The sequence below is a fragment of the Cydia amplana genome, chromosome 7 (genome assembly GCF_948474715.1).
Source record: "Cydia amplana chromosome 7, ilCydAmpl1.1, whole genome shotgun sequence".
Classification (NCBI taxonomy): Eukaryota; Metazoa; Arthropoda; class Insecta; order Lepidoptera; family Tortricidae; genus Cydia; species Cydia amplana.
The window spans coordinates 18,326,062-18,344,266 of record NC_086075.1 but is presented as its reverse complement, the minus strand read 5'-3'; the positions used below and the strand labels follow the sequence as shown (position 1 = coordinate 18,344,266).

General features: G+C 39.3%; 2 protein-coding genes across 2 annotated transcripts; one reads left to right on the top strand and one right to left on the bottom strand.

The window, feature by feature from the left end:
* Nucleotides 1–1,899: 1,899 nt before the first annotated feature.
* LOC134649516 (uncharacterized) lies at nucleotides 1,900–3,672 on the bottom strand. The gene has a single exon (XM_063504275.1). The coding sequence runs from the start codon at nucleotides 3,384–3,386 to the stop codon at nucleotides 1,974–1,976; it is 1,413 nt and encodes a 470-aa protein (XP_063360345.1). The 5' UTR covers nucleotides 3,387–3,672; the 3' UTR covers nucleotides 1,900–1,973.
* A 4,475-nt stretch (nucleotides 3,673–8,147) lies between these two features.
* Nucleotides 8,148–18,205, top strand: LOC134649896 (TBC1 domain family member 5). Its single transcript, XM_063504728.1, has 13 exons — nucleotides 8,148–8,200; nucleotides 8,275–8,333; nucleotides 8,888–9,022; nucleotides 9,660–9,759; nucleotides 10,849–10,965; nucleotides 12,121–12,248; nucleotides 13,415–13,465; nucleotides 13,929–14,031; nucleotides 14,392–14,510; nucleotides 15,275–15,417; nucleotides 16,217–16,367; nucleotides 17,170–17,389; nucleotides 17,938–18,205. The coding sequence occupies exons 1-13, from the start codon at nucleotides 8,195–8,197 to the stop codon at nucleotides 18,178–18,180; spliced, it is 1,575 nt and encodes a 524-aa protein (XP_063360798.1). The 5' UTR covers nucleotides 8,148–8,194; the 3' UTR covers nucleotides 18,181–18,205.

The window sequence follows — 18,205 nt, the reverse complement described above, 5'->3', positions numbered from 1 at the left end:
ACTGATTATTTTCTAATATAAATAATCTGAAAAGTTATAAGCAATATTTTGTTCTGGAGAAGAACCGACTTTTTAAAAATCTTCTATAATTTGAGGAAAACGATAGAAAATTTATATGAATGAAATATGTAAGAATTTGACCAAAGAGAATTAAATCACTATGAATTTGACATATTAACAGCCCTTTGCTTGTAAATATTCCAAGTATTCGAATATCAAATGACAATACCCGTGTTATTGCACGTGATACGGCAGATGCAGGTACAACGGGTCAATTTCGCATTGTCTTTATTCTCAAGGTATTAAGGTCCAATTTCAACTATTCAACCCGCTTTCGAAAAATGACATTCTAATTCTAACGATAGTTTCAATCAAGGTAGATATCTTGCGTAGGTACCTACATATCAGGCTTGTATGTAGATGAAGAAAATTCTACTTTAAAAATTCCCTATGCTTTTATGAATTTGGTATGAAAAACTGCTATGGTTTCAAAACAATAAGAATCCTTCGCAGTTGAATTAAAGTTTAAAATAAATGCAACGTTTCTAAATATGGAACACGAGGATAATACTGCGCTGTTTCCAATAGTGTAAAAAAGGATCGACGCGCGCGCCACACGTCGGCTGAGTGAGTCACTGATGTTTGACGCCATTTTGTTGAACTGCCTATGAGTTCATATGTTATTAAGAAGGATTTTAGAATCAATCATTATACTTACGTCATGCCGTCGCAAGGTGGATATTATTTTTGCTAGACCTTGTAGAGATTCAGTTTTATATCAAAATGATTAGATTTTACTCACCTAAACTCAAAAATATTACTTCATTAACGCTACGTATATTCGCCCGCCATCTTGTTGAGAGATCCACTGAGGTGAAGTGAGCAGTGTGAGCAAAGCAGTCGGAGGACGGCTCACGGCTCTTAAAAATGCAATAAATTTTTCGAATTCCTAATGTGTTTCTTTTTCTTACCTTATATCGCTTGGACAGCTTTACCTCGTCTTCTACGACAAATTTTATTGTAACAAAGATTTCTCTCCCTTTCACCTAGACATCGCTTCGATCACTTATCATCACTTACTAGACTTTATGCTGATCAACAAGAACAAAGTACGAGTATCCAGGTCCAGGTGTTTACCTTTTCCCGCCATAATTGTTAACCACACCAGCACATCTAGCATAACTTACCGCGACAGGCGCGTGAAGAGGCAGATAGGCGCGACTTGACGCCTTGTCGCCGTAACAGGTGACTTCTTTGACTCTATTAAGTTTTAGCATTACCTGCTAAAGCTGTGACCAACTAGGTCCCATTGACATTAATCTGAGTGAAATCAACAAATTATTATTGACTTATGTATTCTCCAAATGATTTACTTTGGATGATACCAATCCCCTCTCCCCGGGAATAAGTACCTGGATAACATTGATGAATCTATTCTAGCAGATATATATTTTGTGCAGCTGTTCAGCATTTACCTAGCTACGATGCAGATATGGCTCATATTACAGTTCGTTTTTTTAGCAATAGAAAGAACTTGCAAGAAGGTAAGCGAGCTTGACATGTCTTTTAATTGAAAAACGCTTTTTAAAAATCAAAAACTATTACTTATCAAAGCAGAAGAATATAAATGATCGTATTAGATTCATAATAATTGTTACATACTTGCCGTAACTTATTTTTAAAATGTGTTTTTCAATTAAAAGACACATCAAAATTGTTTACCTTATTTCTAATGCTAAAAAAAACGAACTATAGTGTCAGTCTTACTTAGGTCACTACTCACTAGGGACCAAGAGATTTTGATTTATTTGCCAAACTATAAATCCCTATTTATTTATTTATTTAAAATATGAATAAATAAAATAAATAGCTGTGATTTCTGAAATGAAAATGGCCACAGTTCATTATTTAATTTAATTATGAAGAAATAAATAATAGCAATTATACCTACTATGGATAAACGATTACATGAGTCAATCGATAGAAATTGTCTGTATGTTGTTGAGCGTGTGCGCGATGAGAATGACAGGATGTGGGTGTGGGTGCGTTGGGCTCAAGACTGCTGGCAGAGTGAGCGGCAGCGGGCGCTGGCGAGCGCCGCACGGCGCCGCGGGCAGTACCAGGGGCGCCGCAGTCGCCGCCGTGCGCCGGAGCACTGCCCCGCCGCGAACCACGCACGCCACGCCCGCGCGCGGATCTACATTCTCATTCACCGGCGACTCATCGTCCGAACACAAATCAATAACTTCACACTCATCACGCTTCAGCGGATCTGTAGGCTGATCATCTCCGTCCACAAACACTATATCCTTGTCCTCAGTTTGAGCCTTTTTGCTCTCTGCCTCCTTCCGGAGATTGTCGATATACTCGTTCATGCTCTTGAGTGACATCCTGTCAACATTTACGCTGATCGGCCTACATTTCAATAGCAGTAGCTGTCCTTTCAGATCGAGTACGTCCTTGTTTCGCTGGTAGGGAAAAATGTGCCGCCTCTGCCAATAGTCTATTGGCCGTCTGTACCTGACTGGAAACTGTTGGTTTTTGCTCTTTAGAGCTGACGGCTTGTTGTTCAATGGTGTGGATGTGCAGCAGTATCGTTCAATCCTCTCTCTTGAGTAGCTTTTGTCTAGGTTCACATTTGTTTTCGCATTTTTCAAGTAGGCTAAGGAGGAAAACGGATATGGAGGTCCCCGGTCAATGTTTGCGGCTGATCTGGCATTTCTCTGACGGCTGTCCCCGTCCACATCTCTGGATGTAGATTCTAACTTCTCACCCTGTGGTTTGAGTTTTAGGGCGGAAAGAAATTCTGGAAGCCTTCTGGTGGGTTCAGAACTAGTCGGCACCTCCTCATTATTGCAGAGTCTCTCATGTGCTCTCAATATCTCAACATTGTCAAAATGACTGTCACAATTATCACAGAGATAGATATCGGATTTGATCTGAGGCTCGGCAGAGTCGAGCTTCTTCGGGCGGTCGTAGAACATGTTCTCGTTGCGGAAGGTGACGAGCAGGCGGCCGTTGGGCCGGTAGTACAGCGACGTGGTGCGGTCGCGGTTGTCCACGTACCGCAGGCGGCGACGCGGGTAGCGCGCCAGCTGCGCGGAGAACACCAGCAGGAACGCACTCTTGTGGTAGTCGTAGCATCGTTTCACCAGGTTCTTCAGCCTGCCCTCCCAGTCGTCAGGCACGACGGCCGGCCGCACGAACGGGTGCGAGAACGCAACGTCCGCGGGCCACCACGGCGGCTGGCGGATGTCCTTCGCCGTGTCCCGACCCCACGAACACGCCACCATGAATGTGATGAACCGCTCCAGCTCCCCTGCCGTCACCGTCGACAGCCCCGTCGGGTTGCCGTTGGCGAACAACAGCGGCAGGTTCGCGATCATGGCTCGCGATGTCGCAGACGGTCATCGAAGTTCCGAAGGCGCTTGCGATGTCGCACGGCAAGGAACCATCGTAACGGTTAATTCGCCCCTATCCAGCTTAGAGACTGAGATCGAAAGAACGGGCATCACATTGGAAACATTTCATTAACGACTAAAATAAAAATAAAAGAAACAGATTGATATCTCGGCGGCATATATCACAAAATTCCGTAAAGCGCGTTCGTTAACTAAATACGTATAGAGAGAAAGAGATCCATAGCCATGCATAGATCTTTGTTACGTAGTTTGGATGCCGTGCGAACAAAACGCTGAATAAAATAATAGCTCCATCATAAGTCTTTATAAATAATTTAATAAATCTAATTCATAAGTAAATATCCTACTTTTTTAATTATTTCCATTTTCTGTTACAAACTATGACATTTTAGGATGTAATTAAATAAGAGAACAAAAATCTGCGTTTTGTTATGTCTTTGTAATGCAACTAGTGTTGGCCATCTTTGGGCGGAGACGCCAAGACAACTTTGTGAAGACTTATGGATGCTGTTTTTTTCTCCTTTTTGTTCTGCGAAATATTGTCATAGCCGTATGCATTTTTTACACGTACTTTTTACAAGTACAAACGGAATTATTATAAACTGTTGCCAATTTCTCGTTTATTTTTGACCTTCTAGTCATTATATTTCTTGTACATTCGTTACAATTTCCGATATCCTGGAGACAAATTGGCATCAGCCGTGGCTGGGCATACCTACAACCTGTGCCGCGTCCGCCATTTTTGCAGCAATTATTTGGCTAAGTGTAAAATCCAATTGTTGTTAATTTTGATATACTTATTTTAATATATAGTTTGTCAAAGGACTGTCTCATTTCAAACATAGACAGAGAGAATCATACTATCTTTGTCTTACACTAGTACTAGCACCGAAAAGAAAAGGATGAGTATATATAGTTTTATCGTTCTTATTTACTGATAAATTGGTTTGAACAATTAGCTAAAAAATCGAACTTTTTATCGATATTTACCTACGCACCAGTCTTAGATTGCACTATGCATTTCTTCTGTTTTTAACCGACTTCCAAATCTAATAGTTAGGGAGGCGAATAGGAGAATTTTCGGCAATACTCGAGCGTGGCAGTTTAAGATATGAGAGATACCTTAGACCTAATAGAACAACCTTGTAAAGTATTTAGCTCTATATGTAGTGACGCGCGCCTAGGATAGACGATCAGATTAGTAAAAAAAAATGGATAGTCTGAAATACTCGAGCGCGTCAGATTAAGATATTGGGGGTTGATTTTAGTGTTTAAAGACTAAATTTAACTAATCTGACGATAAGTCCTTGACGCCGCCGAGTTATAGGGTCGCGAACTTGTAAAAAAAAAACGTTAATCCGGCATTCTCGAGCGCGATTTTTTATTTTTTTATTTTGAAGAATATAATCTAAAACTTACTAAAAATACAAAATCTGCCGGTTTCCGCATGACCGGAAGTGTGGAGGAGCCATTTCGTCTTCCTAAGAACGCGTTGCGGCATATAAGTCGCGAACGATACAGTTTACAAAAAAAAGTTTAAATAAACAAAAAAGGTAATTTTATTTTACACAAAAAAGGTCTCTTTACATTTTTGTCCAAAGTTAAAACTTTTTGACTTGAAGCATCATAAAAACTCAAACTCCCGGTCAGATTAAGAGAACCCACCAACATTTTTGTCAGATTAAAAAAATATGCTTTCAGGATACCGAGATAAACCTCCCCTATGAAAATCTGACGCGCTCGAGTATTTCAAAAAAACTTTTTTTTTTGCATTTTCAAAAATTCATCGTAACTTATCGTCACGCCGAAATCGTCAGTTTTTTTAAAGGAAGCTTCCTTGGGGCCTACTTAACACTCCTTCCGAAAATCTGACGCGCTCGAGTAAATTTTTTTTTTTTGCATTTTTGACTACTTTATATGCCTACCCCCACCACGCAAACCGGCAGATTAGTATACCGTTGTTATCAGAGGCACTCGGGGCATACGTAGTATGAATATCTGACGCGCTCGAGAATGCCCAAGTAACTGTTTTTTTTAACATTTTTGAAAAACCGTACACGCCAAACCCACCGCTAAAATGGTTTTTGCCATACGAGCTTTTCTTTTCCAAATTATTTTATCTTTCGATTTTGATAGGTCTCGACGGCGCCGTTGAATTACGCCATTTAGCTACCTCGCCTCCCTAACTATAAAAGGAGGAGGTTATGAATTCGGTTGTATGTTTTTTTTTTTTTTTTTTTTATGTTTGTTACTCCATATCTCCGTCATTACTGGACCGATTTTGAAATTTTTTTTTTGATTATATGTATATGCATACAGATTGGTCCCGTTTTTGTCAAAACCCAGTTCTGATGATGGGATCCATGAGTAATCGAGGGAACTCCTCAAATCTTAAAGGCATACATATAGTGATTTTTGTGTTTTTATCAACAAATCAAGCATATACATTTAAAAAAAAGTGACATTTGATGAAGTGGAACTGTTGATGATGATCAGAACGGAACTCTTCAACGACGCATAGTACACGTTTGACGATTTGTCCTCTTCGTTATGTTTGTTAAGCAAGTTAAGTTTTTAAGCCACATTTTTGTCAAGCTCGAGTTCTGATGATGGGATCCATGAGGAATCGAGGGAACTCCTCAAATCTTAAAGATGCATGCCTTTAAGATTTTTGTATTTTCATCAAAAAATTAAGCATTTTCATTAAAAACTGTCGCATTTGATGCAGTGGAACTGCTGATGATGATTATAACGGAACTCTTCAACGACGCATAGCTCGCATTTGGCGATTTGTCCTTTTCGTTATGTTTGTTAAGCAAGTTAGGTTTTTAGGCACATTTATGTCAATCTCAAGTCCTGAACATGGGATCCATGAGGAATCGAGGGAACTCCTCAAATGTTAAAGGCATACGTATAGAATTTTATATATTTTCATCAGAAAATCAAGCATTTACATTACAAACTGTGGCATTTGATGAAGCGGAACTGCTGATGATGATCAGAACAGAACTCTTCAACGACGCATAGTACACGTTTTGTGATTCTGAATTTCGATTTTGACTTGTACTGGGCCCCGGACTCCGGACTCCGGACTCGGACCCATACTCGGACTCGGACCCGTACTCGGACTCGGACCCGGATCCGGACACGGACCCGGACCTTGATCCGGAAAACCACTATGATACCTAAACTAAACAAACCACTATGATTACCATAAAATGTATACATATTACCAAATAAAGTATAAGCGCCGTTAAGTGGGTCCAGGCTAGTAGTTAGAGAAGTCGGTTTTTTTCTATTAAAGATGATTTTAACTTTAATTTAGATGAAAATAAAACAATGTAAATGTTACGTTTCATAATTTATATAATAAATATAGCGGTCAACCAAATCTTGTCAGTAAAAAAAGGCGCGAAATTCAAATTTTCTATGGGACGATATCCCTTCGCGCCTACATTTTTCAAATTTGCCGCCTTTTTCTACTGACAAGATCTGCTTGACCAGCTATAACCTCCATATGTTATGGGCTCCAATCGTCTTGCAAAAAAAATATTTTATATGTGAAATTTTATATTTTTCATTGTTAGTCTGGAATCCTATGTGTTAGAAAGAGACTTCCACTTGTAAATTTAAGCGTTGGAACTGCATTTCTTTCCATATCAAATGCGCGTTTTCCCAGAGATACCTACTACTCAAACAAGAAGAGAGTTAGCGGTGCAATCGCAATACATTGCTGACTATTGACGTGCAAGAAGTTTAATCGACTGATCAAATGCCGCAATTGTATAAAAAGTTGCATGTGCAATTGATGAGTTTTGTAGAACCTTTTAATGTTAAAGATTCCCGTTGATTTACAGAAAATTAAGCCTTATTAAATTATGTATACCAATTGCTGGTTTATTACGTGATTGCATTTTCGTCTTACTTATGTTATGTACCTATTTTTTCATGCACTGCATTGGCACGTAAAGCCCCTCCAGACTATGTGCGTAAACTACGGCGCGAAGCCTCGAACGCGAGTGTGGAGTCGATTTCGCTGTCTGTGAAAATCGACTCCACACACGCACGAGTGTGGAGGGCCCTTAAAAATCTGTGGGCAAAGAGAAGAGTGGTGGAATGTATTGGGCCCCACACATTCCACGACTCTTCTTTTTCCGCACAGACTTTCTGTTACCGTGAAATACTTACAACTTAAGCCGTATCCAGACGAGCTGGGCAAATCGACCGATTTCATCAGGAAAATAACTGGCGCCAATCTCATCTAGCGTCCACACGTATACAATTTAATCACCAATTTGCATTCCATAGATACTAACTTCGAAAATTGGCATGTTTGTGTCCGCACCTGCTGATTTGATCGGGGAATCAAATTGGCGTTTGCGTCCGCATGGCCCGATTCGATCGGACAATTTCATCAGATTGGCGAAAAATTGTCTCGTCTGGACTCCACTTTATAACAAACGATTATGCATATACGATTCGATAACTGAATAGCATTGTTTGTTTATTATAATTATCACATCACTAGTTGTAGTTGCTGTCATGAGTGTCATGTCAACTTGACAAATTGTCACTCAAGCAAAATGTCAGGCAAGAGTTAAATCAAATGTTAATGTACGAAAGAGTAACAAATTTTTAATTATTTACAAAGATACGAAAGGGATATTTGAAAAATTAAGTTATTTGTACAACCTTGCCTCTCGACTTGGAGCAAAGTTAACTTACCAATTACATATATTCATGGAAGTGAAAATGTTCTAAATACCGGACGAATGATGGTAAGGTCGACCCACTGATAATTACAGTATTTATTGTTATTATTTATGTTAATGTGATGTTTGTTTTGCTTTAGGATCACAAAAATGGTGACGGTTCGCAGTCGCCGAGTAACAATACGGTGTCGGATTACGAGTAAGTTATATCTCAGATTTGTTATCAGTTGTTTTTCTTTGTTTAATACATAACTGGACGCTGACCTGTACTTCAGGGGTTCTCAAACTTTTTTGGTAAGTGACCAATTTAGGATATTTATTTTGAGAATTTTTAAATTAATCATCTAGCTGGGTGTGGGCCATTTAATTAAGGTTTTTTTTAAGGTGAGAATTTAAACAGTAGTTTTGGTACAAACCAAGTTATAATCCTTATGTTATGCCATATATCTATGCTGATAAGGTATAATACATAATATTAATATCTGCCCTATAAACAAATATAAATAGGCAATACCTGCAAAAGGTAAAAAAAAGTTGAAACTTTTATTCAAAAATTTCAGGAAATTAAGAAATCATTCATTTTGCTAACGGAAAATTTCGAAGGCTCTACAAAAATATGACAAGTTTCCGAAAATTTTCAATTAGGAAATTTCGCATTTTGGTTAACTTCCGATGGCTCACAATCACCTGAAGGCATTGTCTATCACTCAACTAGTAAATAGTGTAAATTTAAAATTATATATCTTGTTACAGTCTGACATTGCCAGCATGGAGTTTAGAGTGCCTAAAGGCTGCGGCCGTTCAACATAAGCTCCAGCGGCCAAGGAGCCTGGCGTGGGCCATACTGCTGAATGCCTTGCCACCACCAAATGCTGATATTGCTGGCAGGTAATAAATGTAATAATATAGCCGTTTATTCACAGAAAAAATAGTATAACATTTTTTTTCATCTCGCCTTCCCTGTCTTTGCCTTTGTTTATGCAGTTGCTTTTTTTATATCATAAAGCCACCGTCTTTCTAGTTTTCGACCATTTCTCTGTTGGCCATTTACGTTGTGTGGTTATTTTGGTCCATCTTTTGTCAGTGTAAAGGGCTTGTGCACAAATCACGCGAGGGGGGTGGGTCACGAAAAAATCACGACAGATCACGTTGGGGGAGGGGGGTATAAAATAGCCAAAAACCTCACCAAATATCACCAAGGGTGGGACAAAAAGTAGCTGAAAAGACCTCGCGTGATTTGTGCACAACCCCAAGATGTGGCCAGCTCATTTCCACTTTAGCGTGAGTGCGTGTTTGAGCGTGTCAGATTACAATAACAAATACCATTGTCCATATTGCTAACTGATACCTAATTCGTAAACTTTACTGCAAATACATTGGATCCACCAATTCTCACAAGGAGGCCTAACACCAGAAGAAACTAGAAAAAGACATGGCATAAATACACACTCAAACAACTTTTTCTGCCCTACGAAAGTTGAATGAAAAAACACTTAGGTAACTTTTTTATTGTGTCTGATTTCAGCCTGAAAACTCATAGGAACTTTTACAATGACATAAAGTCCAAGCTATCGATGGACCCTCGGAACGTCATAGGGGACGACCCTCTGTCGCAGAATGATGAGGTACCTATATCATATTTACTTTTACAAGTCTCATTTACCATTGTCCATTAGGTACTATTTTAAGTATTATGCCTGACAGCTGTCAAGTCCCAGAACGAGGAATATGGGCCCTGTTAACAGTAAGACCCGCATTTGGATCATAAACAGATTTAGGTTCTCATTTATCTAAGTCAAAATTATAGGCAAAACAAATGCCTACAATTTGAATACCGACCAAAACTACATTTGGGTTTTGACCAATATAAATCAAAACCTGAAATTAGGCTCTATGGCTCTAGTATCCTTAACATCAGAACAACACACAACTTGTTTTTAATGTATGTTTGTTTATTACAAGTTGTTTGTTTATTGTAAGCTGTTACCGAGACGAACCAGCCTGTTATGCATCATTAAGCCATCGTTTAGATAAATTAATGATTAGGTAATTAAGAAATGGTGGTATCAAATTATAACTAACATTCATAGGTATATTACTATGTCAAACCTGAATAAGCATAATTATAATTGGACTTTAGGACCGAGTTTTACCTCATCGAAATATTTGTGATATTAGACTACTAGTTCTTGATTAGAATAAAGGTAGTTGCCAAAAAACGAATGTCGCTTTCTTTCATAAGTCCTTTTAAAATAATATTTCTGACAGAAAATGTTTCCCCTTGACTGGTTTTTTATCTCGTAACTTCGTAAGCCCCTTGTACTTGTAGAAGTATAAAATAGCGATAGCAGTTCTGACTTGACATTCAAAATGCAAAAATGCAATAACTGGACAACAGGAAGAACTATTGTTAAAATATATTTGTTTACTTAAAATAATGTCTGATAATCATAATAGCGTTGGCCGGTCGAAGTATTTAGCAGATGGCGCCAGCATAGCTTGCCCTGTCATTCCCTAGAGTTGTGTCAAATTTTTGGTTTTTTAAATTGAATTTTATGTCCTGGATGCCAGCCCTGAAGCCAAATCTCATAGAAAAAGGGGCAAGCTATGATGGCGCCATCTACGCAAACTTTTGACACTTGCCAGCATGAATATTGCGAAAGTTTAAATGAATAAATAAAACGCTATAGGTACAGAATTTATATTGGTTGCAGAGCGCATGGAACCAGCATTTCTGTGACAACGAACTGAAGGCGTTAATACTGCAAGACGTGGTCAGGACCTTTCCTGACGAGCTCTACTTCAGGGATAAAGATGTTCAGGACATGATGGTAAGTCAACAAGACCAGGACAGGACGGGACAACATACCGATATATAAAAAAAACTTGTAATTCTATCGAAGCGTAACACGTTAAAAAAACAAGTCTGGTTGACTAAAAATGTAATCAAATCATTTATTTTGTACCTAACTATTGGACAATCTATCCAACAACTTTACTTAAAATGGTAAAGGTGCCGTGAGTTCGTTTTAGGTCATAATACTGTTGCCAAAAATATGAATGGCAAAATTGAGGCCTTTCTCTAGTACCTTATCCGACGTTTCAATTGGGTTGCATCAGTCGTGGTCACGGATGACTGACGGTCCAGCAAAGCAAGTCGAAACGTCGGATAAGGTAAAAATAATGAGATTATATCGCGTTCGACCAGTTAAAATAACTAATTATGTGTACAAAACGCAAGAGTTTAATAGTATTTTATACAATCGTGATATAATGGAGAGCTTGCTGGGTTGCCTAAGTAGGGTACGAGATTGAAAAGCTTGATTATATCACTATTGTATACAATACTTTTTCTACGAGCAAACAAAAAAAATACTTAAAACTAGTAGTAGAATCATATATGTAGGTAAAAAAACCAAAAGTATACAGCTAAGATGCGCGAGCAGCCGCGATACCTTCATACTCGTACGCGACCCGGCCCCCGCGCCCCGCGCCCCCGGCCGGTTGGTCAACGACACCTTCTCGTAACTCATGAGGCCCTGGTACTTGCTCCGTGCTTTCGATTGGTCAATTTCATTATAGTTGACTAAACTGTATCGAAATGAATATTATAGTTGACTAAACTGTATCGAAATGAATATTATAGTTGACTAAACTGTATCGAAATGAATATTATAGTTGACTATACTGTATCGAAATGAATATTATAGTCGAGTTGGGGTCCCATAGTGAAAAAATTATGCGATTTCACTTTGGTATATTACGAAGTCTTAATTCAAGCATTGCAGTCGACGAGTAGAAAAAGTTTTATATGTATATGACACCGTAAGATTGTGAACCCGTTAGTTTATAATCTAACGTAGGTTAGGTTAGGTCGAATTATAATCTCCCTACCGTCAGTTTATAATGTAACTAGCGAGATTATAATATGACGAGTGTTTACAATTTTACGGTGACATATACACTACATGGTTCTTTCAATGCAGGTGCAAGTATTATTCTTCTGGGCGCGCTCTCACGCCTACGTGGGCTACCGGCAGGGCATGCACGAGGTGCTGGCGCCGCTGTTGCTGGAACTGCACAGGGACAGGACACACGCACCGAGAGACCTTACGTATGTTTTACAAGCTTCTATTTCAAGTAATAGACAAGGTAAAGTTTGTTTATTCCTCAATTTAGGCATATACCGATGGTAGGGTTGCCAGATGGTCGGGATTCGGCGGGATTCTCCCGATTTTTAGGATGTGTTCCCGATTCCCGACAAAGTGAAAATTGTCCCGAAAAACAACTGAGTCACGCTATAAAACAATAATTTCAAGTTCTGAACTGTCGTCGAGCGAACCAGCGACCCGCGTCGAGCCCGTCAGCGCGCGCGCGGGGCGCGCGTGGCGAGATTGGGCAGAGCAGCTGACGTAGTGCCAATAATGTAAAATATCGTTGTTTTTAATACAATTAATTTAATTTGAATGGTTTATTTTCCCGACTTAATGCCCAAAATCCCGAAAAATTGATATTTTTTCCCGATAATAGCGCCTTTCGATCTGGCAACCCTAACCGATGGGCTTGTGAATGTGAAAAAGGAAAAAAAAACTAGAAGACCAGTAGTATTTATCGTCGATTTATGTATTTTAAAAATAAAATGTTTGAGAATAACTTGTTTTCATAATATTGCAGCCGTTCTTTAGGCTTCGACATAGTCTGGGTAAAAAACACGGCTAAAGTAATAAATGCAATTATTAGTGCTTGTGTATAGGAAATACATTACCGCGTGTCAGGTTCCGTACGTGACCGCAATGCGAAGTGTATTGGATAGTGGCTCTTCACCACAAATCACGTATTTTGTTTACTGCGGCTGAAACGTTTGATGAAGGTTATCGTTTTTCTGCACATCAGGTAACGCCACTGCGAGTAAGTAATTTCAACTACGGCAATTTATCATTGATGCGCGCCTAAGCCAAATGTCATAACACTCATAACCACAGCCTCGTAAGAGCTCCCAATTATACCAATAAAATGTGCCTATCGTAACCGGTAACCGTTCAAACATATCTTTTATACATCACAAGAAGAATAACTGCCGAATGTACTGCATAAAGTACTTAATCTTGATCTCGGATTTTATCGGCATCTTTTAAATAAAACGACAACATTAATAATCTTACAATTATAAACTCTACATGTAGTATTTTCAGCGGTTATATTATAAATAACAGCAATTTAAACAATGGAGGACTTACAAAGCTGCAATAAGGATTTAATGATGGTGTTTTTTATTTTCAGCAATACATTAAGATACATCCTGGAAGAAGAATATTTGGAGCATGACAGCTAGTAAGTTCAAAATAGATTTTAGTATACTTATTATGAAATCGACGAACAGGTATTCACATTACACAAATACTAGGTACAGTGTCGAAAATAAAATACATAGGAGAAACAATCATTTCGAAGTGTAATATGTAATAAGTAATCGTACGGGTTAACTATAGTTATATATATAGATATGTGTTAATACGGAAGAATTCCGCTCAACTCTTAATGCCTTTTTTAATATAAATTACATGTGAGAGACATACTTGTGTCTAAACTGGGCTTGAATATTTCTCTACTTGATTTTACGAAAACTAGAAATATAACCCTCGATTTGCGACTTGACGATTTTTGCTCATTTTATTCCGATCCATTGACAGGTCAAATGAAGCCTTGCGTCGTGTTTATTAAATCTCCAATAAAATATTTCTACAAAATTACGTCACCATAAAAACTATAAAAAACATCCGTTATAATTTCCCAGCATGATGTTCAGCGCGGTGATGAAAGGTCTGGAGAAGTTCTACACGACGGGCGACGTGGTGCCTTCGTCCTGCGGTCGTCTGCCTGTCTCTAAAGTCATCCACGTCAGTTTTCACACTTGTTTACAATTCAGTATTTACAACTACCTATTTGTTTTTATGACGTGACAACCTGGGCATGAAAAAAATTACGCGATCCCCTTATAATTTAATAAAGGGCCCCATTGAAGAGGCTTCGCGATTCACAAAATTTGAGAAATACTACTGGCTTAGATTAAATACTTACCCTTAAGTCCTTGCGTATAATATAAGCTGATCCCATTATCCACCTGTTTTTTTCTATAACGATTTTTTTTAAATATAAAAACTGGTAAATATTTGATTCGATGTGAAGCAAAAAGGACAATTCCTTACGTTTTTTTTATCATCATTCTTTCATATATCTCATGCTATTTTAAATTACAGAACCCGAACGAAGTAGTAAGATATCTGGACAAGGTGCGAGAAGAATGTTTAACGCCGCTGGACAACGAATTAGCCACGCATTTAGCCCAATGTAATATTTCCATGGAGCTGTTTGGAATGTAAGTTAGTTCCTCTTATTTAGTAGTTTTTATAGGTTTTGTCATAACCATACAATGTAAAAAAAATTACAACATTTTTTTTGTGATTGTGGGACAAAACAATAGTGGGTTAACACATTAACTGCCAGGGACTCGCTAGGGGAGTTCACTGTTCGTAGGCGCTTTTCGCTACATACGGTTTTTCCCGTGTTATCGGCTACGCTCGTAGGGCGTAGCTCGCGCTGGCACTGAATGTGCTAATGAGGGATTAGATGTAGGTAGTTACGTAATAGTATTTTATGCAACCGTTGGTTAAGAGAGGTCAAAAAAGGCGAGTGGAGTGAGTAACAATTTGAGGCGAAGCCGAAAATTGTTAATAAAGACGCCACGAGTATTTTTTGACTCAGTTAAACAACGTTGCATACAATACTATTTCTACGATCAAGCATTTACTTTGAAATAAAATTGTAAATTTAACAAATATTTTTGATTCAAGAAGTAGCAAAAATGGAGGGTACGGGCGGCAAAAGAATGAATCAATGAATGGAAAAAAAAATTAAAATAAGGTTGGCAACACTGTATTTCATTCAATATTTTTTAAGTGGTCATTACACGAAGTATCGTAAAATCGCCAAAAAGATACTGCGTGTAAGCACAAATTCTTTTTTGGGGAATAGACTAAAGACTTGTCTTAGACTATGAGGTAGGGTTTTAAAGGTGTGTGCACGACCCTTTAAATGACAAATAAAAGTACGGGAGTAGAAAAATATAATAATTGTTTGTAGTCGCTGGCTAAGGCTGCTGTTCGGGCGCGAGTTCCCGCGCGCGGAGCTGCCGCAGCTGTGGGGCTTCCTTTTCGCGGACGGGCCCATGCTGCCCAACATACACTATGTCGTCGTCGCCATTCTGATAGCCATGAAGGCCACGCGTAAGTATAGCGAAAACATAATATAAAACCATTCATTGTCTGGCAATAAAGGCCATAGATACATACCTTACAGACGAATATACATATTATAGTTATAACAGAAACTAAAAATGATTTAGGCGATGCAACAGATTTTTGCTGCGTCACCTGTTCTGTAGGATTCGGCAGATTCCCACGGAAACGCCAAAATACCACACCCTTCGGCCAGAAGTCCGTATGTCATCTATATTTAAAAACCGCCAAATGTTCTTTATGAAGAACAAAATACGACTCTTGCAATTTTCCTTCCTTAATATTTGCAATTTGGCAATCGAAACGATCGAACAAAATCGAAGTAATGGCGTTAATTTGTTTTTTTAATTATGACAGCGAATTTGAAGTAAAAATTTATATAGAAATTAAATGTATTTTATTTATTTATTCAGAAATGTTAGACCGATAAATTACTGATATTTCTCTTACTAAATATTTACGCTTGCCTTCTCTAATGGTGACCGCATCAAACGGTTTTCTGTGTAATTATTCTCGGTCCACCTCGCTGAGAGCCTTCTCCTGCTGCAACCTCCGGTAGCGGGATTATTCAAAGTCCAAATCTCGATAGCTCAAACTATTTTGTACTTGGTTTAGACCATCCGCTCGTCACTTTCAGTGTCAATTAAATCAGAATCAGAATTCAGTGTCAGATGTCAATTGTGATACATATATTCAATTTGAGTGTCCTTCACAGGCGCCGTTATTTTATCTCGACCTTAATTCTTTGTTTATTTTTAAATGTTAACGATTTCATTTGATTTGTCAGTAATGGACGCGGATTCAGGCGTGGTCCTATCCGCCTTGATGCGGCCGCCGCGATTATCAACGTCATACGCCTGCGCGCTCGCTCTGCACTTGCGGAGTCCGTTACAGCACCCGCGCCCACCGCCGCCGCCCGTTCAGGATAATGACCAAGAGTGAGTCACCCTTTACTACAGATTATAAACACTGCATTATGAAGCGTTTACAAAGCGCACAAGCTCACCACACATACGTGCAATTTTATTCGGAAATTGCTACGATTCGAGCAGCACAACTGAATTGTATTCTACAGTGTAGAATCTATACTATTACATACTATTGATACTATAACAGCTTAGCATATTAAATTTACATGGTAGCGCTATTGTGTCGTGAGTTTGATTATATTATACCTATGCTCCGTCTAGTAGTTAAGGTGGTCTGTGCTCTTAACCTAATAGTGCCTAGTAGTAGTGGTTTTGATATCTGAGATACTAAAATGACACATTGATTGCTTCAAATATCCAATTTGTCAATTTTAATACATATAAAAATGGTATATAACGATGGTGATAATATTAGTAATTGGAATATAAAAAATATAAAAATTTAGCTTATCATCTTCTCAAAACAAGGAAGTATTTTCTAGTGTGTGTGTGTTGTGTATGTATGACCATTGGAAAGAAACGCGAGTCGTGTTGTCCGATTTCAGTAAATAGAGTTAGACCAAGAAAAGTCTGCAGCGATTTTGATAGCCCACGCAGTGCAAGTGTTATTTACACGTCATAAATTCATAGAAGTTTGACGTTTAAAATGACACTCGCACTGCGTGTGCTATCAAAATCGCTGCAGACTTTTCTCGGTCTGACTCTAGTTATGTTTTTGTTCCAAAAAAGTTTCCTATAAAGTACCGTACACCTGATTCGAATGATGAAAACCCCCGGAACCCTCTCGTACATATGACTAAATCCCAAAAAGTATGTCCACATACTCCAGCGAATGGGCGCTCGAGCAGCGGGGCTTCGCCACGGGCTCGGACTCGGGCTCGTCGGGCGTGGAGGAGGGCGCCGACATCGCGCGCTCGCTCGCCGCGCTCGGGCTGCTGCGCGCGCAGCTCCCGCCCGCCGCCGCCGCGCTGGCGCACGAGCTGCGCGACCCCCCGCCCCGCGTCGCCGCGCCGCTGCAGAGGATACTCAAGGTGGGTATTCTGTATCAGGGATGTTGCCAATATCCGCATCCGCATCTGCAACCGCGGAACTTCCGCATTATTTTCGACATCCGCATCCGCATAAAATCGATGCGGATTTAATGCGGATGCGGATGTGGTACAGGAACTTCTTAGCATCGGCGTAAGTGCTAGACTGCTAAGTAATTTAGTCATTAGCCAAAAAACTTATTAGAAATTAGCAGTCAAGCGTGAGTGGATCTTAATGTACGGAACCCTTGGAACGCGAGTCCGACTCGCACTTGGCCGGTTTTTTGAAATAGATATTACTAAAATGTAATATTTGATGTTTTTTATGTACCTATCTTGACATCCGCATCCCCATCCGCGGATGTAAGCCTTTAAAAATCCGCATCCGCAACATCCCTGTTCTGTATAATCACACTTATACATATAACTCGCTCCCAAAAAGAATATCTGTCGGGCCTGCTCATAGAATTTGATCGTTATAAAATACCATGAAACGTTTATATCCAACAGTGCATATCGGCTGACATGATGAAGTACTAATACATTTTCAGCTGGCGGCCCTCCTGGAATGCCGCAACCACGCCCTCGTCGACGTAGAAACGGCCCTCGAGGCGGCCGAGGCGGGCGCCGAACAAATCGGACGTCGGAAAATAGTTCCCGTCGTAGTCAACCACAAACCGCAGCCGAAACCCGCGGCTAAGGTCAAAGAGGTGCCGTTAAAACTGTTCCATAAGACGGAGTGTTTCAATAGTGACCTGCCGTGCTTAGATCCGTTGAGACTTAGGACTGAATGATTAAGGGAGTTGTAGGGACAAGTGA

Bases quoted from the DNA above. Each gene is read 5' to 3' on its own strand.
- LOC134649516 (XM_063504275.1), bottom strand. From the start codon at position 3,386: ATGATCGCGAACCTGCCGCTGTTGTTCGCCAACGGCAACCCGACGGGG.
- LOC134649896 (XM_063504728.1), top strand. The intron at 12,249-13,414 runs GTATGTTTTACA...TTTTATTTTCAG, and splicing joins CACGCACCGAGAGACCTTAC to CAATACATTAAGATACATCC. The intron at 13,466-13,928 runs GTAAGTTCAAAA...ATAATTTCCCAG, and splicing joins TATTTGGAGCATGACAGCTA to CATGATGTTCAGCGCGGTGA.